Consider the following 25,614-nt stretch of genomic DNA (forward strand, 5'->3'; position numbering starts at 1 on the left):
GACAAGATTACAGTTGATTTCAAAAGATTCTGAAGCGAAAGAATGTATGTTGCCGGCTGTTGTGTGTAGAAGTGATGCTCTGTTGCCAGTTCTAACTCCTCATAGTAGTATTAGAAATGGCGACTTTGAAATAACAGTGGGCTCCTACAGGTCTTAATCACCTACCGTGATTTGGAAGGTGTCAAATTTAAGAAATTAGGTGGGACTCAAGAATATTACGTTGCCAGTTCTGATTGGAGGAGTTACTGTTCTGATGGAATTCAAAAGTTAAAGCGGCAGTTCGTAGTTCTAAGGCAGACAGAAAATGTCAAATTAATCCCTTTGATGAATAACATCTCTCTTGGCCTTTTAGATGCTTTGAGACCCATTTTCGTGGTTTGGAAACTGCCTTAAACCCCATTTCGAATTCTCCCAAGTCTGGAACGAGTAAGAGCACCTATAAAATTACATTTTGCGCGCTCCCTTTGACACCCGATATCGAGATCTCTCCTACCTATTCGTCTGAGGTGAGAAGTTTGTCGAATGGGGTTTCACAAAGCGCAGTTCCGTAAGGACCCTGGCCCTGAAACGGGGTCCTACCGTAAAATTTCCGAAACAAGATCTGCTCCAAACGAGTCTTCTCGGAAATCTAAGGTCCTATTAACTCCAAGTGAAAACAAAAACCAAGTCGAAAAGAACCTGTGTTAATTAAGCCTCTTCGACGTGTTCAGTCGGGCCATCAAAGCCATCGCACCCTTAGAAGAACAAAGAAATCCGAGGCATGACCGCAATGTCCAGCGACAAAAACCACAGCCCAAGACGAACTTTCTTATAGAACCTTATATAAAACTACGAATCAGAACTAGAAAAGAACCAACCCGTTGTCATACTTGGCTGAGTAACTTGGAACACGTCGACATCGTCGCATTCTTCCTACTCGATGATCGTCCGTCTCTGTCGCGCCCCGCGGGCCCCCACGGGTGGTAGAAGGAGAAGGGCTGATAGTAACGTTATTCACTTGTTTAATAACCCCGTGTGTCGTAATGATGCTCGGTCATCGCCCCCTCGGTGCCTGTTGCATAGTGAACCGAGATTACTTTGGCCGCATTTCGGTTCGAATGTGGTGGCCTAGGAATTTTTCTTCTATTCGATTGGGACTTACGATGAGAAGGTTCGGTGACCCCTAAAGGGTTCCCATAAGCACCCTCGGAGCCCCCCGCTCAAAGACAACGCATAAAAAAAAGAAACAAAGAAAGTACCAAAATAAGTCATTTGTCATTCAGGCTGAAGGAATTTATACCCTCAGTTAAGAAACTAGTCCGAGAGCCCAAGAAACCTTCCGACCATCAAAGTTTTGACGAGGTACATACAGGCAAATGCCTTTGGTAGCACCAAAATATCTCTTAAATTTGCCAATAATAGTGCAAATATTCGGTTACGTGCCCCAACCAAGAAAGCATTTACCTCAGCACTATCAACCCATAAGCAGCAACCCCGTATATAACTCGTTTCTCACTCTCCCTATACGGCGGGTCAAGGACCTGTCTCATGATGATGGGTACAACCCCATATAGCTTTCGATTTTCTTTACGACACAGGTGCATCAGCTCCTCGTGTGGTGCTTCTAAGGGTTGAAGACCTCTCTGAGGATTAAAATATGTAAAATTAAGTACACTGAAGGAGATTTGAGATGTTTATTTACAAACAAAACCGGGAGGTTCCCATTAGCACTGATAAAGAGGGCATCAACCTTCGTCAAAGGAGGCGGTTGCCTGCCAGATGGGTTCGTTCGAATAACAAGGGCGCCACCCCCGGGTTTAAGATATATCGCTACAAATAATTTTGGCGTTTATTTTGTTTAAGAGGGTGTCGTCGATTTGTCGTTTTCTATCACTTCAGGGGGTCACCTAGGGGGTGGTAAGTGATCGTCAGTTTTGGCTTATGGCAGTGGGAGACGGAAAGTGATACCTTGACGCCCCTTCGGTTTATTTGCCGTGCAGTATGTGCGACCTGAACGATCGTCCATTGCTGTGTCCTATTGAGGGGATCTACGGAACTTTGAGGTAAAACCTGAAAGTTTTCTACTTCTGGTCATTGTTGGAGCGGACGCTCGTTAACATAAACGCGCGATAATGAAAATATTGCGTTAAGGTAAACACAAAAATCGCGCTTAGCGGAACGCGCGATAACGTAAACAATGCGTACGCTTGATGACGTAAACAATGCGTACCCTCGATGACGTAATCAGTTCTTGGCGACACACAAATAAAGCTAATGATAATGGCAAAAGCAAACAATCCGTGTGTATATATATATGTATATACATATATATATATATATATATATATATAGTACCATATATACAGGGTATTTCAGAGTTAACTGTACACATGCTACTAGACGTTAGAGTGCTTCACCATGATTCAAATTCACCGACACGATTATATCGTAAGCAAATCTCGATTCAGTCTCGAGATACAGGGCGTTTTCCTTTTTTTTTTATTCCAACATGATGGAGCGCGACCCCATTCTACACGAACATTTACAGAATTTTTGAATGCTCATTACGAAAACCGATGGATTGGACGTCGTGGTCAGCATACGTGGCCTGCGAGTTCGCCGGATTTTAATCCATTGGATTGTTACTTCTGGGAACTTTTAAAATCTGAGATTTGTAAAGGAGAGATAAACGCAAGAGAGGAACACCTTCAAAGAATAAACGACTGCTGTGTGACAATTAGAATTAATCCCGACATTATACGAAAGGCAATAAAGCGACTTTCGCTGAGAGCAAGAAAATGAATACGGGCAAACGGGAGTCATTTTGAACTCCTCTTGTAACTGTTTATTTTTTTTGTGTTATAATTGTTATTATCTAATTTAATTTTTCCCTATTACAATACAAAGATGGCCTTTATTTCGAAAAAATATTAAACATTTTAAATTTTTGAAAAAAAATTTGATTATCGAAACAAAATGATACGGGTGAGAATTAGGAAACTAATAAGGTAAAGAAAGCTTTTAACGCTTTATCGCAGGCTCCATACGGTTTTAAAGAAACTAATATACAGAGCATTGAAATTCATAAAAATCTCTAAAGAGACTATTTCGTAGTTCAGACCAGCAATTTGCGGGCTCTATTAATGGCAATTTACAGCGTATGTTATTTAAGACGTGACCACCCACAAAATTTGAATTAGTTATAGTAAGTAGCTTAAAAGCTATATATAAAGTCACTGAGTAATTAAAAAAGAAAAACGCCCTGTATTTTGAGAATTAATCGAGATTCACCTACGATATATGGGCGAATTTGAATCGCGACGAAGTAGTCTAACCCCTGGTAGCGTATGTGCAGTTATCTCTGAAACACCCCGTGTGCATTAAACGTTTCTTTAATAGATCGCTTATTGTCCAAATCACGCTCGCTAATACAAACATTTCGATAACGTGAATTTGGTTTGAATTCGTTTACATTATCGAGCGTCTACTGTATTTGACTTATCCGGGGAAGTGTGAGAAATTTGAAACTTGCATGAAATCAACTTAAAAGACTTTTTTGCGGGCATTAGCGTTCATCGAATCGTAGCTGTATCATTCAAAGATCAGTAGGTCACTGAAGGCGGTTAGGAGCTCTACTATTCTAGATCCATATTTTCAAACCCTTCTCTTATCTAAATACGTTAATTCAGTGCGAGTCATCATCATACATTTGAATGATGTGAACTTTGTCTTCGGAGCCCTCAAAAATACGAGTTCGATTTGCTTAATTGAAGGATGCAGGCACGAGGAACGAGGACCCAATGGGTCTACTCGCATCAAATTTTAAAAATTGTAACGACGATACCAAAGGTTTTGGAAGGTTGAGTTCTGGTTGTAACAGGTGTACCTTGAAACTCCTTCCAATGCGAGCTCAATTTGCTTCTTAATAGGAAGTTATATGTGTGCATAACGACAGCCAATAGATCCACTGGAAAGATCGATAAAATCAACAACTTCTGGCTCCGACACCTAGAAAATTCATTTTTTGCCCGAACAAGGAAACACGAGCTTAATCCCCTTTTTTTTAACTCAACTTCCCTCTTAGAACGGAAGTTTTGGTACTGAATATAAGCTCCAATAAATATTCTGCAAGAATCAACACATGTCTAAATCAGATACCAAAGGTTCTAGTACGTTCATTATAATCGGAAGTTGCAAGCCTGAACGGTTCTTAAGTAATGAGAAAACTTGTTTATCTAGTTATCGATTTTACTGTGTAGGAATCGATATGCCATAGAAGCGCAGAATAATTCTTTGTCGCTCTTCCACTTTTCCTAATTTGTTCTGTTACATCTGCTAAAATCCTCCACGAAAGAACTTCTCTCGCTGCAGCTTCACAAGACTCCTCCTCCTTTGACCTTAAATTAGCTCCGGATGGTCCCTTATCATCTAACGAGAATTCAAGAGCTGCGCTAAATCTTCTCAACACCTCCCTCATCATCAACTGCTCTCATGATTACCTCCATGAAATGAATTTCTCGCTGGTTCGCAAATTCGCCGACTACTTCGATTTCTTCCATACTTTGTACGCTCGATAATGCGTTAAGGCTCCTTACAGTGTTTTCACATTTTGCCTGAAGAGAAGGATAATCCAACCACGAATCCATCTCTTATCTATGGATTGCTGATTGGAATAAATTTCAGAAGTAAAAAATTCTATGGAAAATCGATCGTTCTCTCACAGATGACTTTTAACTTTTGGTCCACTGGGCTACTAGAGATGGGGTCGCGTCGACATTCGTACAAATGTATTGAGCCCCGTGTTAATGGCCGCAACCATCGATGGCTTCAGCCCTAGTTTCCGGGTAAAAAAGCGTAAAATGGCTTTGATACAGTGGAAGCGGTACGCGCTACGTCACGGTACGATCTATCTAGGAGTGCGTTCACCCCACGTAAACGTGATCGTAACAATTTGTACTCAATCATGGGACCTTTTTATTGCTGAGCTTAACTGCTTGAACATCCCTAAAATCTTCCATCAACGCTATCAGCGTGAGCGTACTTGGGGCTCATATTGATCCGACCCCCATCTGTTCCTGATAAGGGCTGTGTACAATAGAGTTGATAAAAAAAACTAATGTTTATTAGCTGTTATGTTGATGGGCGGCATTTTGCGTCTCAGATCTATATTTACCCTGCGTAATTTTAGATCGGTCTAATTTAAGATTTTCCACAGTCATTGCAAATCGTTTTTTCCCTTCGTCGAAACTTATCAACCTGTTGGTCTCCACACAGCATGAACCCTCGAAAGCGTTCAGTTATCTCAAAAATGGGGGTCAAAGACCTTCGGATTCATTGTGGGGCTCTAGTGTTGAGATACTTTTCCTTGTTACACCGATAAGGCGTCTATGATCAGGTTTCCAATTTGGTCCAAATTAACACTGATTGTGGTGTTTGATTACTTACGTTGCTTACAACCTAGAGAACATCAATTTATTTTCAGATAGAAGCAGAGGTGTGACAAGTGACCAGAAGCGTCTGATGGTACTTGAAGCTTTCGTGAAGTTTTATCACTGACAAGTTCTTTTCTTCCCGAGTGGACTTGCCTTCGTCCAGTGGCACCGTTTGTTCGTCTTCCAGACCGCTCTTTGTGTCCCTCATCCGCATCATCGGCGTCTCGACTTCAAGTGCATTTTGCAAATTGGGTGCGTGCTAATGTCCAGGCTGCGCTGGGGTTCGTGGATTGACAACGTACGCTAAGGCTTCTTCCCGATTGGGTCAGCCTGTGGCTTGACCCTTTTTCAGTACAATTTCCCCGGAAATCCTGCTCCAAACAAACGATTTCCTAGATCCAACGCTCTGCATGTATCCCCCTTAAAATAACGAGGGCAAAAAACGCGCAACTCTATTTTTGTGATTTTCCGTATTTTTATCTGTGACACAGGAAGAGTTAACGGGCAAGTCAAGTCCACTTTTAGCTTATCCTCCACTTGGGTTCATTGCCCGTTGGTGGTGTCCCGCCCATCGCCTCTTTCACTACAGGCCTGCCCCCCTTCACTAGCTCTCATCTTTGGGCAGGAAGGAGACTCTGACAAGCCAACTGCTAAGTTTACAGGCCTTGGAACCATGCATGAGAAAGAATTCTGACTGTTATGTAACCAGCGTTGTTTATTGTTCAGATTAAGTGTAAAGTTTGAAGGCCCTCTTCCGTTAATGGTTCAAATTAACACCCCTCAAGGTAGCAGGAAAACTATCGATTTTCGGCAGTTAGTTTGGTACCGACTCGGGAGCAAATCGAGAGAGGCGGTCGATAGTCGTGGTCCCACACTAGCGATTATAGAAGAATGACAAAATTATTTTCTTCAAAACTTTCACGCAGGCGGTTCCTCTTAGATGTTGGATGATAAAGTGCATCCAACGGCCAACGACCCCACAAAATAGGCTTATATGTGTTATACATGGGGTTACGTTGAGTCAAGTACACGTTGCACAACCCAAAGGTACCAAAAGGTGAACGGGTTCCGATAGATTATTTAATTTGTCGTTACTTGCGTGAAAATAATTGAAATTATGTCGTGTTTAAAATTGTGACTGATACGATTTAACGCTCCGACGCACAGGTGTCATGCAGCTTTCTTGACACAGAAAAATTAATAACAATGGGGCTGCGGTCCGGTTCAAATTGCTCTGGGGATTTTCGGTAGATTTCACTTTCGGTGGTGGTGCGGAGCAGGAATTCGCCGTTGCGGACTGTTCCAAGAAAAACAGTGAACAAAGGGCCGTTCGCTGCAGATTCCCGCATATTTAAAACCCGTCTGAAGAGAAACCAGGTAGTTTTTTGAGTCACCCTCGTCGAGGTCACCCCGTCTCCTGCGGGCCATTTCGCAACGATCGGCCGCCTGCGAACAACCCGTGAAGACGTGGCCTTGGGATTTATTTCAGTCTGCTGTCTGCATGGGTCGTACTGCTTCTTGGTTATGGGTGGTGGATTGTACAGGCTGTCCCGGATAAGAGTGCACTCGACAGGGATCTCGTAAACCACAAGGCGACAGGCAGGTGGTCGAACCAGAGAAAATTTGCGCCTTTCCCCGTTCTGCAATCGTCTTTTCAAATTTCGAAAATTCGAAGTGGAACCGAAGTTACCCGAGAAAAACCAGAAATTCACATTAATTATCGACATTCTCGTCGCCGCTCTTTCTCCTCTACGAGTTTTTAGATTTTCTAACCGACGTTTCGTCTCCTCGAAACAATCATCAATTTTTTTTTGTGCGGTCATCAAATTTCATTTTACGCTCAGTAAATTACCCGCATCCAATGAAATATCACACTTACGATTTACGAAATGGCTTAGTCCGACAAATGAAGAAAATATTTGATTTCCACCGAGGGTCCCGTGAACTGGCCACCGCGATCGCCCGATATAACGCCAGTTGGCTTTTTCCTCTGGGGACTCCTCAGAAATGAAATTTAGTGTAAGACTCTTCAAAATGATGAAGTGAAGGTTGCAGCTCGACTTGCAATGAGAAAGATGACTCTAGAGATTTTAAATGGTGTTATGAAAGAAATCGTTAACCGGTGTTATTTACGTTCCGAAAATGAGGGTTGAATATTTAAACATAAAAAATTATTTCAAACGATTTTTTGGTGTTTATTTTCCTGTTTACTAAGGGACGGACCTAACCAAATTATTTTCGAAACAACTCATGACGTCGCATCGTTCCGTTAAGTTGGAAAACGGAGAATGAGATTTTTTCGGACTAGAACCACTTAAGAAATCGTGCAATGTATCGTTAGACTCAAAAAAACGTAGGATTTACTCAGCGTAAAACACAATTTCTCGGCTATCGAAAAAAAGAAGAAAATTGATGATGGTTTCCAAGAAACGAAACGTCAGATCGAAAATCTAAAAACACCATGTTGTAGAAGAAAAAAATGACAATGAAAATACCAAACTCATTTTAACATATCTTTCATTACTCTTTTATTATCTTCTACTATATATTCTTTATCTCGAATAAAATCGGTTTTCCTCAATTAACTTCGGATCCGTTCGGAATTTACCAAAATTAAAAACGTGATTTTCCAAAACGCAGAGAGGCGCAAATTTTCTCTAATTTAACCATTTTTCTATCTCTTACGATTGTTGAGGTCCCTGTAGACTGCATTCTCATGCGAGACAGCCTGTATAGGGTGATGCACTCGCATTGGGCTCCAACGCTTAAAAATTAAGCAACCAACGCGAGCAACTCTTGAGAGCCTCAAAACGATACCTGATGCTCTATTTTAAAAAGAAAAGAAATGGCACAAGGCAACTTAAGTGGGCGCATTCTTCGGTTCTCACGACTCTCAGTCCGAGGAAGAATTTCGAAAACACACAAATGATTTTCATGACGATGTCTCCGGAGGTATTCACGAAAAATTTCATGAATACCTTCTGAGACATCACAACACTCGCATTAATCAAATCGATCTAGTCCAACGGGGTTCCTACTTTCTACACCTTGAAAGCAGATGCCTCAGAATTTCAGTCGAAACCTGATCACAAAGATTATTAAAGAAAAATGTGGGGAATTGCGCAACAAATGTAGAAAAACTTGAATTTGTTGAATTCAATTATTTCCCTAATTCGCCTACAGTAGCCACGTCAACTTCAACAGTTTTCGAGATAATGAGGCCCAAGGTTTTATACAGGCTGTGCTAGTGATAAACGTCAAAAACTGCGGTGCTCACAGAGGGCCTCATTTCGAGCAAAAACTTGATGTGAGCACAACCAACGGCAATAAATAAATGAGGTAGTTATTTTGAGGGATGTAGAGGATTTAAGAGGGAACTAACTCGCAGCAAGAGAGCCAACTGGGGGAAAATCTGCGAGGAAATGAACTCAGCTTGGGAATACGCTTTTTCGAACCTTTTTGCCCTCTACGACGATTATTTTCATGTTTAACGGCGTATTAGTAGTTCGGCACTAAGGGAGAAATTTACTAGGGCCTCGATGGCAGTACTTTCAAACCCCTTTATAAATTATGCAACGCTGCGTGGGAATTCATCAATTCACCAAGTCATCGGAAATTAGGACATTAAAATTCAACCCCGTCAATGACCCCTTTCGTTGGCCAGACACTGCCCAGCCCTCTCGTAAATTATACCTGTTGATCCACCCGAAGGGTCGACAAAAGTAAAAGTTAAAACCCATCGATTTAACCCATTACGGTCGTTAATTCGGATTACTTTCGTCACGGTATACCGTCAAGGTCAAAACATTTAAGAGGGATGTCAGCAAGAAACATTTAGCAAAAATAACTGGCCACGTGATAAACAGAGTTCACCCTGTATGATAATGTTTTCTTTAGAATGTTTCAACTACCAGAAAATGTGTTTCCATCAGCACATTAGACCGACCCAATTAATCAGTTCATTATGCTGCATTAGTCGTTAATTGGTGAACGAGAATGTACAGGGTAAGTTCTATAGGAAATAATTATTGACCTCGTTATTAAACCTAATGTTACTTACTTAGACTCAATTTGCGGTGGTCTTTGGGTGCTTTCTACTGGTACCCCATTTGGTTCTGGCGGCAGCCAATAACATTAACAACAGCATTGATAATACCGTTACAAATTCGAGCAATGATTCACCAGAAGAATCTTCCATGGTAAGAAGAGTACATTGAAATTGTGAGTCATTTAACTTGGTTTTAAAAAGGAAGTTGATCCTGAAGAGACCCCTTGCACCTGCGGAGTGTTTCTCAGCAGTCAGTTCAAGAAGGGCTCCAAAGCTCAACCTAAAGGAGATCCAGTGCTCACCCAGGAAATCGAAACCCCCTTCATGAACAACGCAGTAGGGAACAAGCAGTGCACCCACAGGTGCTTAGAAGCGGTAAGGGCATTGATTACTAAAAAAATCACATTCAGCCCACCTGACCATCAGACCGAGGGTGTGCATTTCATTATCCACCCTACTGACCGTCGACAATCACCGGACGGACGTACACAAAGCCTGTTTCCCATACATGTGTACAGGGGACTCTTCAATTTGTTTTATTCATGAAGGGTGCTAAATATCCCCTCGTTCCTTTCGGGTAGGTCGGTCTACCTGCCCTGATTACATCAGTTTTTTTTTATTGTTTGTTATGTCTCGAAGAATGTAGGGGGAGCTAAGAAAATACCCCTACACAAAGGGCCAATTTCGTTTAACCCCATGTAGGATGAATAGAAAATGAATCTGGGCTGTGGGAACGGTACGTGAAATGCCCAACGTCCGGTAGGTAAGTGGGCGGGGGTCAATGGAGGGTGTAATGAGATTCGCTTTTTTGTTTGTGATAATAAAACTGCTCTTTCTACCGTAACGAAACTGCCCGGGATTGTCAAGGGGTGATTACTGAAATTTGTTTTTAACTAACCTAGATCATCAAGCATTTACCGAAAAGCAGTGATATAATATGTGCAACAGTGGACAAGGAGGAGGTGCACAGAGAGAAAGCTTTCTTGTTTGTGAAGAATCACAGCGATAAATGGCACCCAACTAATTTTTCTGCAGGAAGGGAGTTTTGCTGCAAAGACTATCTACCAGCGAAATGTACCAAAACTGCTGCGAAACATTGACGAAATAAATGCTTTTGTGTTTCGTAAATTGCATTCTTTATTCTAAGCTTAATTTCTAACAATTTTCACAAAGCAAAATATCCACTACGTGACACTACAAGAAAATATAACAGCACGTCCCATAGTAATGGTTGGTCGACTCTACATGAGCGACATCTGTTGGATGTTATCCTAACCTTCGTGGTAGGTGGTTCTCCAGCTTGCACGTTATTGTCCTATTGTTTGCATAGAAAAACCATAATTCTTCAGTCTTACGTATTTCACCAATACCTACTAGCTCTCTGTGTGAGTACCCAGAAACGCATCAAATCGAGCTTAAAAGCCTCATACTCGGATTTTCAAGTGGAGCAAAGAGGTCGACCGCTATAGGTACCACGTTGGTAACATGGTACCAAGCCCATCGTTAAGAGACCCGCCCTTGTATGTGACTTTCTACTGTGTAAGCGCAACGCTACGGGGTTGCTCGCGGTTGTCGACCCGCGGTACTTGCTGTGCGTGTCACCCCGCTCGTTCGGCTAGAGTACCACCTATAAGTACCCTCGGCGTTGCCAAGTCGACTTTTGGTGTCACAACAAGGGATATGAACTAGGAACCGTGCTAAAATACGTCAATTTGACAACTCTAACAAGTGAAAGACTGTTGGTAATATCATTAGAATACCTAACAGGAACTCTTATTACAGTCTGCGATTTTAAGCCACGATATTTGATAGAATAAAAATAGGTAGGTGCCGCAAATAATAAAGCTAAAACACTTGAGGCGTTATTGACTGTCTTTGGTTAAATATTCTTGTTGCTGAGAAATGTCTTAAAATGGCAACAATGCTCGAAGAAGAGGGCCCATCTTGTCGGACGATGACCATTGTAAAGTCAATGCGCTTCTGGGACACCGAGTAGCAAACCCATTTCAAATAATTCTCGTTATTGGTAAAAAATCGCTCAACCAAGATAAACAAATCCATATGCACCCCATGCACCCTTGTGTGCGTACAAAGATAACAGTGCGTCTAGACGGTTTAATCAGCACAGAGCAGATAGTTTTTAATCTATAACGGTCCGGAGAATTTGAGCAAAAACTTCCCAAGAAAAACGAGAAGAACTTTAATTGGCTCGTTCCTGCACCTTAAGCCAAGATTTCCGTTCTTCACGCATAAATACGAAATACAGTTATGCCCTATATTAGTATTTCAACGATAGATAGGTAAAAAAAACCAATTTAAATTCAGTCTTACTTCATTGGGCACTCATGTAATATCTTTGGGAAAAAACAACGAACTAATAGGAAATTTCTACAGTAACAACCTAGATGCAGAAAGTCCGGTCTATTACTAATCGGGCATCCCCGAATAAAACCGTTCTATCCCCCGGTTGGGCAACACATCTGAAAGTGATTTTAACGATTTTCCGGGCTTCTTCAATGCGAACTGTAACTGTAACTGTATCATCGGTAAAACACTTGTTGGGAAAATTTAAAATCTGTTCTACAACCAAAGAACCGGGACCTGGAAGCTTAGTTCCCATTACACATGAAACCAAAGAATTTAAATAGGCCCCGTGTACTAGCGCTCTCTGTGGATCGATGGTATGAACAGGATTTACGTCCCCACTAAGCTTTGCAAATGCCTGCACATCTTGAATAGTTATCTTCTTAGTAAGGCAAGCTTCATCGCCTTGTTTAAATGAAGAAATATGTTTAGTTTGTGGGGAAATATGTTTCGATGAAAATTGTGCCCAAATTGCGAAACCTCGGGTCAACATGCTGCTTATAGTGGACTATATTAGGTAATAAGTCCTCAGGTACTGGAGTGGAACTACCATCGAAAAGATAGAACAACGTAGTCAATGCGTTTAAGGCCACTTCCTCGTTGCTATTACCCAAATATTGGGCCACCAATGAAACTCCGTTTAGGCTAGTGATGTAATCTCTACTTTCAGGGTCTGAAAAAGAAACAATACTAGTTCGGATAAAGAGAGTTTAAATCTTGGGAAATTTTACAAATACTTACCGCAAGATAAATTGCATAAACCAGCTAAAGCAAAGTGAATAAGCTCCTCAGCGTCTTGGGAGAGCTGAGCAAGAAATAAGTCGATGATATGCAGTTGCTTGATGTGCTCGTAGTTGATAGGGTCGTAAGCAAAATTAGCTAAGTTTGATAAAGTTTGCTTCCGAGCTTCTGTAATGATGTTTGAATTTATAACCATAATCTTTGGAAAAATTCACAACAGGCTATTTATGTAATTAAAATTACATTCGCCAAAAAATCAAGAAAACCAGCAGGTTATATAAATACATTGAACATTTTAAGAACACTGACACGTTCAAAAATTATAAGATTGCGGGATGAATAGGCGGAAAATAACTGCAAAAAAAACTTCTGCAAATTATCTAAAAGGGAAGGACATATATCTGATGAATTCATCAGATATTGAGACTTTCTGAGAGCGTATTGACAAATCTAATTCTACTAGCTTTGGATAGAAAGTAGGGAAGTGGGAGGTGCAGATTTCTATGAACGAGGATATGCTTTAAAAACGTATAAATTCTTGGTATATAAACAGTAATTAGCTGATAAGTGGCGGCTTACCATAGGACTTGGTAGTGGTAAACTCTTTTATGAGTTGTTTGAGAAACTCGTAGCGACCTACACCAGTTTCGCCAGTTTTCTGGACAAGCTGCTCCTTTCTACTAAACATGACAACATTCATAAACACTGATAAACATACAAAAAGAGAAACAAAACATTAAGCATTGAAAATCAACACATTAATATTCATTTAACCTCAAATATCACGATTATGGATGACAAGTAGAAATATGGGGTATATAACAATAATTGTCTCTGTTTCCATCTATGAATCGAACAAAGACGCATATATTGTCTTGTTAGAGGAAGTTTGTTAGCCGTCGACACCTACCGAGAAACACAGTAACAAGAATTTAACGAAAATTTTTAATTTTCTTGGTGGAAATCAATGTATTTGTCTCCAAGCAATATCTTCTATTTATTTTACACCACAGTAAGCCTTACAACACATAAGAACTACAAGTACCCAGGCAGATGCACGAAATTCGACGGTGCCTAAAGTAATTTAAAATATAGAACAGATTACTTCCGTCATATCGCAGAGGTTCCGCTAGATGGCGCTAATGAATATGTTGAAAATTTTGAAACATTATTTCAGCATATAGGGTACCTTCAAAAAGTAGCTAATTTTGAAAACTATGAATGAACCTTGAAATTTGCGCATGTTAAGAAAATCCAACGGCTCGTGAATGTGTATTGAAAATTCTTGTGGGCAAACTATATCGAGGCAGGTCCGGCCGGCATACGTAGATTTTGGCGGTCGTGTGCTAATTTAAGTTCCCTTTAAAATTCACTGTTACAGTGTCAACTGAAAAATCGATTATGTTTTTACTAGTTACCCGATAGTTAATTAGATTTTGGTTTCTAGGTAAGTATTTCCTGCTAGTAATGAGGCCCCATTTTACCGGGTGATTATGGAGTTTTTCCTGCTGATTCCTGTTTAAATACCCATGGTTTAGTTGGTAATGTTACGCAATAACAGTAAGCGTAATGTGAGTGATGCTTATTTATTTTTTATTTCGTGTTTCAGTTGCAATTATTTACAAAAAACTAATATGATTTTCTTTTTGATTCTCGGAAACAGGCGTCTCTCCACCAGGAGAAGTTGTTGCGGTGAAATTGCATGCTATTCTCAGTTAAAGCTAACTGATAATAACATTTGCCCTTTAGTAAGGGCTCCGACGAACACCCTACTATACAACTATCTGCATATACTATAGTATAAATACTATAGCTTACATAGACTATTGAGAATATATATTTTAAGGTACATATACTATAGTATAATCACTATGTATAATATATGGAGCACATTTAAAACTAATTTACAGTATTCTATTTCTAGGTTGAAAATTTATCGAGTAATATTAGTGCCTTTAAATTCCTACTCTACATTTTTCATCACTTAATTCCTTCCAATAATTATATTTATTTATATTTTTATAAACAAATTTGCAATATCATCGATAAAAAACAATGCTTTTTCGTGACCTTATCATTGCATTTACCAATTTATTTTTACAACTTTTTAACAGATTAATGCATATTAGTGAGGCTTACTGTTATAATTGTTAATAAAATTATAAAGCAGCCCTTTATTGCACGCATAAAAATGCAGAACGTTATAGAATTGGCAGGAATCGAACTTTGTTAGTGCAGACGAACAATATTAAGTATTGATTAATTCGTCCTCCATTGACATATATTTTACCTAATTAGTAGAGCAACGAGCAGAGAGATAATCAATAGTTTATGTTTGCTGATTTATTTCGTCCTAGAACGAGGGAACAAACTAAAAAACCAACATTGGTAAACACGCGAGAAACCCTTTTCATGTGCGTTAATAATACAGAGTGTTTCAAAATACAGTGTAAAGAATTTACGAGCGTAGTTTCAAGGACAAAATAAGACTTTTTTTCCTATGAACGTGGGTTCGCAAATGCTTAGTTTTCGATATACAGGGTGTTAAATGATGCCATTATCAAAGTTTATAGTAAACTATGACGGTATAGTTCGATAATATTATGCCTTATTTTTGTAGATTTTTTTGACAATTTGGTTCAGCTGAAAGTTACTACATTTCATCTCGTTTTTAAAATTGCAAAGTTGTTTCGACTCTTATTCTGTTCGATTATTATTAAATTTCAATAAATTGAGGCATTTTTTTGCAATAATCTGTTTTCTGGGCACATTTTGCCTGAGAATATTAATTTTCAACAAATTCCACAGAAAACTCGTGCAAGTGTCAAACAACGCAGTTATAACATGCTATAAATTTTGATACGCACTGTATATCAAAAACTAAGTATCTGCGGATCCACATTTACAGGAAAGAAAGTCATATTTTGACCTCAAAAAGGCTCTCTTACATTCTTTATACTTAACTTTGCATCATCCTGCATATTTATTCAGTACTTAAGATTAATGCCAGAGCAACGTTTTCATAAAAGAAAAACGATGTTTAGGTCGAAAATACGATATTTCTTTAATTGAATGCAAATCTTATTATACTTTTTTACGACCTCTTTTAAATCTAACAGTTTCCCCTGGAAAACTCAGGAGAAAAAAAATTTCAGTGAATCATATGCCCCCCGCACCCCCTTAAACCATGGATGGAGGCGCGAAGGCCACAAGAAAACCCAACCCAAGGGAAGATGCATTTCCCTTATCATCTGCCACGTTTTGGTAAGCCCATAAAAATCCATTTTCCTAAACATTTAACCGAGTATTTATTATATTTTTTGGTTGGGCTTTGCTGCTGATAAATCATAACAATCCAAACATAATGGCATAATTCTCGGAAAACTTACCATAAGTATCATATTCCATATTCATTGCAGCTGATTGCAGATATTCGTCGTCATATTTGCACTTGATGAATATGGTCACTTTTTGAACTAGGCCCATTTTGTCTGGGATTGAGCATTACTTACTTTCAGTCCTTTCAGCATCTTCTGCCAGAATGTTTGGCGATATCTATCGTAACTTCAATTATAAACGTTGTTTTGCCCCATATTGGATCCACAACAAAGAACTTTGAATGATATAACTTGATTTATTGACCTCAAAATCATTCATGATCATAAATTCAAAGATCCCTACAAGACTTAGTTTTCATATCGGAGATTTTAGGAATAATCACTTGATAGATTGGAGTCCCTCCTTCGCCCACCCAAATGCTTCCATTCTCCCCCTCATTGAGAATGGTATTAAGACCTTCAGCAATGTCCTCCGCAGTTTGAGAAGGCTCGTTTCGCAGTTTTTGAAGGAGATGATTGCCCAGCCCTGGAAACTCGTTAAGTACCCATTTCTCGGCATCAGTTATCATTGGGGTCATGGTGATTCCTGGGCAGATCGTCATGAATCTAATACCAGTGAGGTCAAACCAGAATTGGGTTCCGATAGATCGAGTGAAACCTATGACAAAGTGTTGAGTGCCTGTGTAACACGGGGCCCCAGGCATGCCTTGCAGCCCTAAAATGGAGGCGGTGTTCACTATGGTACCACCGCAACCGCCATTGTTTCTGCCCATATATTTAATTCCCAGAAGACTTCCTCGGACTATGGAACTGACGTTTGTATCAAGCATCTTATCCCAGATTCGGTCCCTCAAAATACCAGCATTGTTCACCAAGAGATCCAACTTCTTGAATTTCTTCATGTTTTCTTTCAGGACGCCCTCGAAGCATCCTTGGTCACTCACATCAGCTTTGACGAAGATGGCTTTACCCCTGCCATAACATTTGTTCATTTCTTCAGCCAGATATGATCCGTTCTGCTCGTCGATATCCGTGATGGTGCATCCTTGCATTCCAGACTTGAACAGGCGTTTAACATATGCAGCTCCTATGCCATTAGCCCCTCCAGTGATTAATGCCACCTTCCCGTAAATTGCGTCCATACTTTTACTAAAATTTTATTTTTCTGTTTGAATTTAAATTGACATTTAATTGTTTCTGGTGGAAACTTACAGGTACACGATAGGAACCTTCCTACAGGGGGCTAGGAAAGAGTTGGAGGAGTCGGATCTGACAGAAACTCTCTTGGAGCACAAATCCTCTCGTCTAGGGAATTTAATAGAAAAATCGTGGAAGGGGGAAGAAGTGAGGGCGAGGAAAAGCAATCGTCAACCCTCGTTGTTGAGGGTGCTCATCCGCGTCTTTGGATGGGAATTCATGTTTTATGGGCTGGTGCTCTTTATATCTGAGGCTATTAGGTGAGTCATCGAATCGACTATGTGATATTCTCATTTTTCTTAATATACAGGGTGAATCAGCCGATATTCTTAGGGAAATTGGTTAGTCGATATAGCGTTCCAGAGGGTAACCGGACGTTGCCCTTTAAACCGTAAATATCGTGTGTCTTGTGCTAGAAATCGTGAGTGTGCGCGTGTTTGAATGTGGGTTTTAGAATCTACAGGGTCATCCAACGAAAACTCGACCTTTTAGCTAATCTTGAATAATAACGACTTTGAGGAAATTTCCAAAATCGATATATCAAAATAGTTTTAGAGCGGGATGAATTTTTATATAAAATTCAACCCCCTAATTTCGCCCTTCTGCGTGACACAGCAACCCTCTCAAAACTTTAAATGGAACGTTTTGTAGTGCATTTTTTACGAAACTGATAGCTGTTTTTCTCGAAAACTAATCGATGGATTTTTGATCGCTTTACGCCATTAATGTAGTTTCGCAAAATTTTAAATTTGAGGTGTCACTCAGTCCCTTGTGCCATTTAAAATTTTTGAGAGGGTTGCTGCGACGCAATTTTATATAAAAATTCGTTACCCTCAAGAACTCTTTACGTATTTTGGATTTTTTGAAAAGTTGCTTTTTTCAATATTAAACGGGGTCAAGTTTTCGTTAGAAAACCCTATAGAGGTTTTTCTTTTAACACGACGCAGACCTCAAAAAACAAATATTTTTATGTACCATTTTTTCGAAATCTTAAAAACAACTAAAATATACGCGCTTCAAAAAAAATTTTTAAGTACAAGACTTAAAATATATAATTCTTCAACAGATGGATAGTTGGCAATAGACCAATAAGATGGCCCGCTAGATCACCAGACCTAAATCACAGTGATTTTTATTTGTGGGGCTATATGGAAAGAAATTCACACAGTGCCTCGGTTGAAATTTTGAAATCTATGTCGTTAAAGGGAAAACTGCAACTGAAGACTCACACTTTATATATGTCAATTTATTTTCGATGCCACTTGTGCTGTGCGTTTGTCCCATTTAAAGTCCATTAAGGCTTATTAGATCGGTCCATTAAAGCTCTAATCTATTTACATAATGTCGATTTTCTGTTGTCATTCGACAGAATGGCCCAGCCCTTACTCCTAGGCCAACTCATCCAATTCTACATGCCAAATCACTTGAATATAAGCCTAGAACAAGCCTATTGGTATGCCGGAGGAGTAGTGCTCTGCTCCTTGAGCAACGTCCTCATCTCTCATCCCTACATGATGGGGGTGTGCCACTTGGGGATGAAAATGCGGATAGCGTGCTGCTCCCTAATCTACAGGAAGAGTCTGCGACTAAGCAAAACAGCTTTGGCTCAGACGACTGTAGGACAAGTCGTGAACCTTCTCTCTAACGACGTTAATCGCTTTGATGTTGCCATGATCTTCGCTCATCACTTGTGGCTGGGTCCGGTACAAACGGCCCTTTGTACCTACTTAATGTACCTCCAAGTCGGGATATCTGCGGTCATTGGAGTGGTCGCACTGATCGTTTTCATTCCACTGCAAAGTATAATTACGAAAATTTCTCTTGAGGTCGTTTGAGTCTAAACTGGGTTTGTTTAGTATATTTGGGGAAAAGAATCTCAATATTTCGGTTAAGAACTGCCCTGCGGACTGATGAGAGAGTGAGGCTGATGAGCGAAATTATACACGGGATTCAGGTGATTAAGATGTACGCCTGGGAGAAGCCCTTTGCAAAGCTGGTTGAACTCGTGAGGAGGTAAAATTTGGTATTATAATAATTAACGCTTTAAGGCTGAATCAATGATTGCAGGACTGAAATCAAGGCCATTAAAAGGTCTTCGTACATGCGAGGAATTCAACTATCGTTCATCATCTACAACACCAGAATTGCCATATTCGCTAGCATTTTAGCTTATGTGTTATTTGGATACAACGTTACTGCAGAGAAGGTGTTTGTGTTGACCAGTTTCTACAACATCCTGCGCCAGACCATGACCGTGTTTTTTCCGCAGGGAATTGGTCAGGTAAATTCATCGACGATCATCTTCATATTTCCACTTCGAACTCGTTTTCCTGCAGGTGGCCGAGGCCATGGTTTCAATAGGCAGACTCAACAAGTTCATGCAGTATAGCGAAACTGAGACTGCCAGGGCCTCGAAAGAGGCCAACATCCAAAGCACCACCTCCCAGGAGTCTGGAACTAAAAAAAATCAATTCGAAATTTACATTAAAAATGCTTATGCCAAGTGGACAGAGTCCATGTCCGAAAACACCCTGGCTGATATATCCCTTATGGTGCCCTCTGGGGGCCTATTGGCAGTGATCGGGCCAGTGGGGAGTGGAAAATCATCTCTCCTTCACCTTATGTTGAAAGAACTTTCCCTTACCAGCGGAGATTTGGAGATTAATGGACGATTGAGTTATGCCTCGCAAGAACCATGGCTGTTTGCTGGTTAGTCCAGATGTTAATAAGTACGACTCTCCTTTAAGTGATAAATTTAGGTTCAGTGAGGCAAAACATTCTATTTGGTCTTCCAATGGACAGAGCACGTTACAATGCAGTGATCAGGGAGTGCTGCTTGGAAAGAGATTTCCAGCTTTTACCTTATGGAGACAAGACCATTGTGGGAGATCGAGGGGTGTCTTTGAGCGGAGGGCAAAAGGCCAGAATTAACCTTGCCAGAGCCGTAAGTAGGCATTTCTTCAAGCACTTCTCGGTACAGTACCAAGATTTTCTTTCAGGTATACAAACATGCAGATATTTACTTATTAGACGATCCATTATCTGCGGTAGATACCCATGTGGGCAAAGCCTTGTTCGAGAAGTGCGTTTCGGGATTTTTGAAGAGCAAAACTGTGGTTCTCATCACGCACCAGTTGCAGTATTTGAAGGATGTGAGTTCAGAATTGTCCGCATAATACGAAAAAGGAGGAAATTAAGTTTGTGCTCCTATGCAGGTGGACCATATAGTGTTCTTGGACAATGGTCAAATTAAGGCGGAGGGTTCCTATAGGGTTTTGCAGAGGAGCGGTTTAGATTTCACTAATCTGCTAGATAAGGATAGTTCTGAGGAAATACCCGATGTGAAGGAATTCCGCAGGAGGATGTCCTCACAGGTATCCAAACCTGAACGAGAGAATTCAATACATAGTGGTAACTCTTTAGAGGTTGAAGCCCCAAAAGAGGTATAAAATGTGATTTTTTAATTCGCTTGATGGTAAAGTTGTTTTTTTAGGTGGAAGAGCAGAAAAGTTCTGGGTCGGTGGGAGCTAAAGTCTACTCGGCCTACTTCAAAGCAGGAGGCAACGCCTATGTTATTTCCATGACATTTTTCCTGTTCTTTGTGGCTCAGTTTCTTGGCAGCCTCATTGACTATTTCATAACATTCTGGTAAGTATTCCGGGTGTAACATATCATTGTAGAGATAGTTCATGGCACGATAGTGCTCACCAACATTATAAAAAAAAAAAAACAGTAATGTTCCCATAGTCAAATTTTCAATATACAGGGTGACAAAGTTTTATATTTTTCTCATATTTTGCGTTTTTCTGATGTATGTCTTAGAATAAAATTTTGACATTTTGTGCGTCAAAAATAGAAATAAAATTATTAAAATGGCTGAAACTCTGCCATAGCCCCTTAGATCCCCAGATCTAAATGGTCTGGATTTTTTTTCTGGAGATATCTTAAATAATTGGTATATCAGACTCCAATTGAGACAGTGGAGAAACCGCAAACAAAATAGTGGCCTCATGTGAAATTGTTTGCAATATTCCTGGTATTTTTGAAAGAGTCGGCATGTCTCTCAGGCAGAATAGAATCTTGCATCTTAGCGAAAGGAGAACATTTTGAGCAGTCCCTATAATTTTGTTTTTATTTAGATTCACTTACCATTGCTGTTACTTCACTAATTTAATACATATGATTCACCATTAGGAAACGCGTCAGATTTTCTCTTGCTTCCTTCACTCCTTCCCTAATTTGGTATTTATGCCAATTTTTCGTAAGTGTCGAAATATACGAGAATGAGACAATAGCTCAAAAAGTTAAAAAATTGAAGAAGGAATTTAAATTTAGTATAATATTTAGTGAAGGTCATTTAAAAAAATATAAAAAGCACGCTGTATGTTTCTTAGAGAAAATAGGTGTCGAAATTTCAAAAACTTAACTCAAGACATACGTGAGAAAAATGCAAAATACGAGAAGAAATGTGAAAACTTGCCATCCAGAACATCAAAAATACCGTCTTTTTAACTAGGACTCTATTAGCTTTTTTAATATTTCACAGAGTACTGTCGTTCCCTAAAACACCTCCATGATAATATGTTACACCTTGTGTATTTAAATCCTCAATAAAATTAAATAATCCTCAATAGGGTCAACATAGAGCAAAAAGATTTTACTAACAGCTACACTACGACCAACGGTCTCAACACCTCTGTAATTGTCCTAAGAGTCACAGATTCGATCTCTTCAGGCCCCTTAACCAACACAGTCGTCGCCCAAACCGTAGCAAAAGATTTCTGGCATTTCTCCAGAGAAACATGCATCTACGTTTACTCTACTTTGATGGTTCTCCTCGTGGTTTTCACCCTGCTCAGAGCTTTCGTCTTCTTTGCTGTCTGCATGAGAGCATCCACCAATCTGCATAACAACATGTTCCAGAGCATCACCAGAGCCTCCATGCGCTTCTTCAATACCAATAGCGCGGGTAGGATTCTCAATCGATTTTCCAAAGATATGGGGGCTATAGATGAGATGCTGACTTCTTCTTTGGTGGATGTTTTGCAAATCGGCTTGGCTCTTCTGGCTATTATCGTAATGGTAGCTGCCGTGAAACTATGGATTTTGCTCCCCACTGTGGTCATCGGGGTTGTATTTCATTTTATGAGGATTTTTTATTTGAAGACTAGCAGAAGCATTAAGAGATTGGAAGGAACTAGTGAGTGTCTAGGATAGAGCGTATTAGGTTTGGGAATGTTACGCATTGTAATTTCCAGCTCGAAGTCCAGTTTTCTCCCATTTGAATGCCACTCTCCAAGGCCTGACAACCATCAGAGCTTTCAAGGCAGAAGAGATCTTATCCCAGGAGTTTGATTCGCACCAAGACCTGCACAGTTCCGCCTGGTTCTCCTTTATTTCCAGTTCAAGGGCCTTTGGCTATTGGCTCGATTTGGTGTGCATAGTTTATATCACTTTGGTCACCTTCAGCTTCTTAGTCATTGGAAATGGTAAATGCTTAATTTTTTGGGTGCTCTGTTGGTTCGCTAACAAGCTTTTTTAAGAAAAATACGGGGGCAATGTCGGATTGGCTATAACTCAAGCTATAGGCCTGACTGGTATGTTCCAGTGGGGCATGCGTCAATCCACTGAGTTGGAAAACCAAATGACTTCTGTAGAGAGGGTGTTGGAGTACAGTTCCATAGAGCATGAGCCTGATTTGGAGTCAAAGCCTGCGAAGAAGCCTCCAAAATCATGGCCCAGTGAAGGGAAAATTGAATTTAAACACGTTTTTTTAAAGTAATTCTCAATGCAACCAGTAGAAATCATTAACTAATATTATCTGCTCCAACAGGTACTTCCATAGCGATCCTCCTATTCTGAAGGATCTGAACTTTGTAGTAGAACCTAAGGAAAAAGTAGGCATAGTAGGTCGCACTGGAGCAGGGAAGTCTTCACTGATAAACGCTCTCTTCCAACTTACTGAAACCTCAGGGGCCATAATAGTGGATGAGGTGGACATAACTCAAATTGGCTTGCACGACTTGAGACCCAAAATTTCGATCATTCCCCAAGAACCGGTACTTTTTTCTGGTACCATGCGCAAGAACTTGGACCCTTTCGACGAGTACAGCGACAGCCAGTTGTGGAGGGCTCTAGAGGACGTGGAACTCAAGGAAGCAGTGGAGGATTTGTCATCAGGTCTGAATTCCCAAATGGCCGAGGGTGGGTCAAATTTCAGCGTTGGTCAAAGGCAATTAGTGTGCCTCGCTCGTGCCATTCTGCGCAATAACAAGATCTTAGTTATGGACGAGGCTACTGCAAACGTGGATCCTCAAACCGACGCTTTGATTCAATACACCATAAGAAGAAAATTTGAGGACTGCACTGTATTGACCATCGCGCACAGATTGAACACCGTAATGGATTCGGATAAAGTTTTGGTCATGGATGCGGGCAGTGTTAAAGAATACGACCATCCCTTTGTGCTGCTGCAGGCCAAGAGCGGGATGTTGTATGGAATGGTCCAACAGACTGGGAAAGCAATGGCGGAGGCCCTTTACGAGGTAGCGAAGCAGAACTTTGAAACTCGGTATGGGAGTACTTAGGGCACTTTAACTGCAAAAGTTCTTCATAACCGTTCGTTCCTAAAGTAACTTAAAGTATAATTATAGAGAGAATTGAGAATTTAATTTTTTCCAGAAGCAACAATGTCGTTAATGTAAATGTTTGTGCCTCTAATGCAATTTTCATAACTACAAAGTTTTACAGGGTTATAGATTTAAGGATGTAGGTAATTAACAAAGTTTTATTTATGTATTGAAGCAGAAATAGATAATTTGAAACAAATTTTTGGTTTAAATGTCCGCAACTATTTGTGATATAGATAAATTAGTTTTAAAAATTTCATTAAGATACTCTAAATTGTATGACTAACTATGCCGCCATGTTTGTTGTTTTCTTTATCTAATAAAAACTCTACAAATGAGTATATAAGAGCGCCTTAAATATATTAGAAGAAATATATTATTTCTTAAAAGTTAATTATTTCATCTTGGTGATTTTCTTCATTGGAGTATTAAAATAAGTAAAAAAATATAACATTATTCCTCCGTGTGATATACGAAGCCTTCGCAGTTTTCTTCTTCTACTGTCTCGCCAGTCAGTCATTGTCATAACTGTCATTTACCTTCATGAACGCCGTCTCTTCAAGCATAACCTCAAAATCTCCTGCATACCCAAATAACACCCGCGGAAACATCTCCAAAAAGCCCCATTTTACTCTCCTTAAACATCTAAATACCCCCACAACATGGCCCTCACTAAGCCCAAATCGGAAATGTCCTCTGACGAGCTTCAGGCTCGCGAAGAAGAAGAGTTCAACACTGGACCCCTTTCAGTACTTACGCAGTCGGTAAAAAATAACACTCAGGTGCTCATCAACTGTAGGAACAACAAAAAGTTGCTGGGCAGAGTCAAGGCTTTCGATAGGCATTGCAACATGGTACTTGAGAATGTTAAGGAGATGTGGAAGGAGGAACCCCGGCCCGGCAAAGGAAAGAAGAAGGCAAAAGCTGTGAACAAAGATAGGTTCATCTCCAAGATGTTTTTAAGGGGAGATGCGGTCATTTTGATCGTGAGAAATCCGGTAGCTACTTCGGGTTAGTGGAGGAAAATGATTTTGAGGCACGTTCGAGACTAATCCTAGGTACCTTCAAGACTTTTAGAATTCTAAGGCTAAATTTTAGTTTATAACGTGAGTTATGACCGGTTTGTATTTTACCCATAAGCATTGTGAATAAATACTTCTTTTCTTAATACCAGTTTCATTTAACAACCAACAACCAATCATAAAAATTATTTCCTTTACTGTGGCCCTGGTAGAAGCACAAAAAAAACATTAAAGAAAGATAAATAAAGCAATAAATGCCTTAAGCCCAAAAAATACATATCAGAATTCTACATTATCAAAATCCTCAGAAAGTTCTTAAAGACACTTGGCATTCATCTTTTGAATAGGAACTTCTGCTTACATTCAGTGCAACATGAATATCACGAATCCAATGGGCTTAATCCCCACAGACCCTGAAACCTCCACTTCTCTACCTGCAGCATTCTGTAACAGTAAACTTGCCGAAAGAAAGCTAGCTTGGAACCAACAGGAACTACTTGAAGTACATCTTCTCAATGGACCCCTTGCAACACTAACCAATTGCGTCGAGCAAAAGGATCAGGTGCGTGTCTATTGTAGGCATAATGCAGTCCTACTGGGAACATTGGCAGCTTTTGACAGACATTTGAATTTGTTTTTAAAAGACGTTACGGAATGCTGGAAGGATACATCTAAGAAGATAAGAAAAGAACAAGCCTACATGTCAGCAGATCTAAGTGGTTGGAAGATGGAAAGGTTCATTACACAGATGTTTGTGAGAGGTGATAATATCATTTTAATATGCATCGACCCAACAATGACTGGGCAGGAATAATTTGTAATTTATTGTAAGTTTTGGTCAGTTTAAGATTGTTGAGGAAAATA

General features: G+C 40.0%; 6 protein-coding genes across 9 annotated transcripts; 4 read left to right on the plus strand and 2 right to left on the minus strand.

The window, feature by feature from the left end:
* Positions 1–9,285: 9,285 nt before the first annotated feature.
* Fcp3C (Follicle cell protein 3C) lies at positions 9,286–10,571 on the plus strand. The gene is made up of 4 exons (XM_066287801.1): positions 9,286–9,416; positions 9,476–9,610; positions 9,661–9,834; positions 10,362–10,571. Exons 1-4 carry the CDS (start codon positions 9,408–9,410, stop codon positions 10,557–10,559), a joined length of 516 nt encoding a protein of 171 aa, XP_066143898.1. The 5' UTR covers positions 9,286–9,407; the 3' UTR covers positions 10,560–10,571.
* A 1,627-nt stretch (positions 10,572–12,198) lies between these two features.
* On the minus strand, positions 12,199–13,361 carry LOC136342217 (armadillo repeat-containing protein 7). Its single transcript, XM_066287800.1, has 3 exons — positions 13,144–13,361; positions 12,565–12,732; positions 12,199–12,496 (listed from the first exon to the last, which is right to left on the minus strand). Exons 1-3 carry the CDS (start codon positions 13,262–13,264, stop codon positions 12,252–12,254), a joined length of 534 nt encoding a protein of 177 aa, XP_066143897.1. The 5' UTR covers positions 13,265–13,361; the 3' UTR covers positions 12,199–12,251.
* A 480-nt stretch (positions 13,362–13,841) lies between these two features.
* On the plus strand, positions 13,842–23,927 carry LOC136342137 (probable multidrug resistance-associated protein lethal(2)03659). 4 transcript variants are annotated; one of them, XM_066287664.1, is made up of 16 exons: positions 13,842–14,011; positions 15,684–15,828; positions 17,117–17,359; positions 17,410–17,490; positions 18,469–18,899; positions 18,956–19,112; positions 19,167–19,380; positions 19,436–19,808; positions 19,859–20,043; positions 20,099–20,251; positions 20,315–20,542; positions 20,593–20,747; positions 21,734–22,299; positions 22,358–22,588; positions 22,643–22,877; positions 22,933–23,927. In XM_066287664.1, exons 2-16 carry the CDS (start codon positions 15,752–15,754, stop codon positions 23,684–23,686), a joined length of 4,083 nt encoding a protein of 1,360 aa, XP_066143761.1. In that variant the 5' UTR covers positions 13,842–14,011; positions 15,684–15,751; the 3' UTR covers positions 23,687–23,927. The 4 variants fall into 4 exon arrangements, with proteins under 4 accessions (XP_066143761.1, XP_066143760.1, XP_066143763.1 ...); XM_066287663.1 differs by having other exon boundaries at positions 15,720–15,828; XM_066287665.1 differs by lacking the exon at positions 13,842–14,011 and adding an exon at positions 14,015–14,124 and having other exon boundaries at positions 15,720–15,828.
* LOC136342155 (15-hydroxyprostaglandin dehydrogenase [NAD(+)]-like) lies at positions 15,937–17,085 on the minus strand. Its single transcript, XM_066287703.1, has one exon. The coding sequence runs from the start codon at positions 17,042–17,044 to the stop codon at positions 16,232–16,234; it is 813 nt and encodes a 270-aa protein (XP_066143800.1). The 5' UTR covers positions 17,045–17,085; the 3' UTR covers positions 15,937–16,231.
* A 362-nt stretch (positions 23,928–24,289) lies between the features above and the next one.
* Positions 24,290–24,896, plus strand: LOC136342161 (probable small nuclear ribonucleoprotein Sm D2). Its single transcript, XM_066287712.1, has one exon. It carries the CDS (start codon positions 24,391–24,393, stop codon positions 24,742–24,744), a length of 354 nt encoding a protein of 117 aa, XP_066143809.1. The 5' UTR covers positions 24,290–24,390; the 3' UTR covers positions 24,745–24,896.
* Positions 24,897–25,123: 227 nt separating this feature from the next.
* Positions 25,124–25,564, plus strand: LOC136342046 (probable small nuclear ribonucleoprotein Sm D2). The gene has a single exon (XM_066287481.1). It carries the CDS (start codon positions 25,124–25,126, stop codon positions 25,562–25,564), a length of 441 nt encoding a protein of 146 aa, XP_066143578.1.
* Positions 25,565–25,614: the final 50 nt, after the last annotated feature.

This window comes from Euwallacea fornicatus, chromosome 11 (genome assembly GCF_040115645.1).
Source record: "Euwallacea fornicatus isolate EFF26 chromosome 11, ASM4011564v1, whole genome shotgun sequence".
Classification (NCBI taxonomy): domain Eukaryota; kingdom Metazoa; phylum Arthropoda; class Insecta; order Coleoptera; family Curculionidae; genus Euwallacea; species Euwallacea fornicatus.

Bases quoted from the DNA above. Each gene is read 5' to 3' on its own strand.
- LOC136342217 (XM_066287800.1), bottom strand. From the start codon at position 13,264: ATGAATGTTGTCATGTTTAGTAGAAAGGAGCAGCTTGTCCAGAAAACT. The intron at 12,733-13,143 runs GTAAGCCGCCAC...ACATCATTACAG, and splicing joins TACCACTACCAAGTCCTATG to AAGCTCGGAAGCAAACTTTA. The intron at 12,497-12,564 runs GTAAGTATTTGT...TTTCTTTTTCAG, and splicing joins TTTATGCAATTTATCTTGCG to ACCCTGAAAGTAGAGATTAC.
- LOC136342137 (XM_066287664.1), top strand. From the start codon at position 15,752: ATGGATGGAGGCGCGAAGGCCACAAGAAAACCCAACCCAAGGGAAGAT. The intron at 20,543-20,592 runs GTATAAAATGTG...TTGTTTTTTTAG, and splicing joins AGGTTGAAGCCCCAAAAGAG to GTGGAAGAGCAGAAAAGTTC. The intron at 22,300-22,357 runs GTGAGTGTCTAG...TGTAATTTCCAG, and splicing joins TAAGAGATTGGAAGGAACTA to CTCGAAGTCCAGTTTTCTCC.
- Fcp3C (XM_066287801.1), top strand. The intron at 9,611-9,660 runs GTAAGAAGAGTA...GGTTTTAAAAAG, and splicing joins CACCAGAAGAATCTTCCATG to GAAGTTGATCCTGAAGAGAC. The intron at 9,835-10,361 runs GTAAGGGCATTG...TAACTAACCTAG, and splicing joins CCCACAGGTGCTTAGAAGCG to ATCATCAAGCATTTACCGAA.
- LOC136342161 (XM_066287712.1), top strand. From the start codon at position 24,391: ATGGCCCTCACTAAGCCCAAATCGGAAATGTCCTCTGACGAGCTTCAG.
- LOC136342046 (XM_066287481.1), top strand. From the start codon at position 25,124: ATGAATATCACGAATCCAATGGGCTTAATCCCCACAGACCCTGAAACC.
- LOC136342155 (XM_066287703.1), bottom strand. From the start codon at position 17,044: ATGGACGCAATTTACGGGAAGGTGGCATTAATCACTGGAGGGGCTAAT.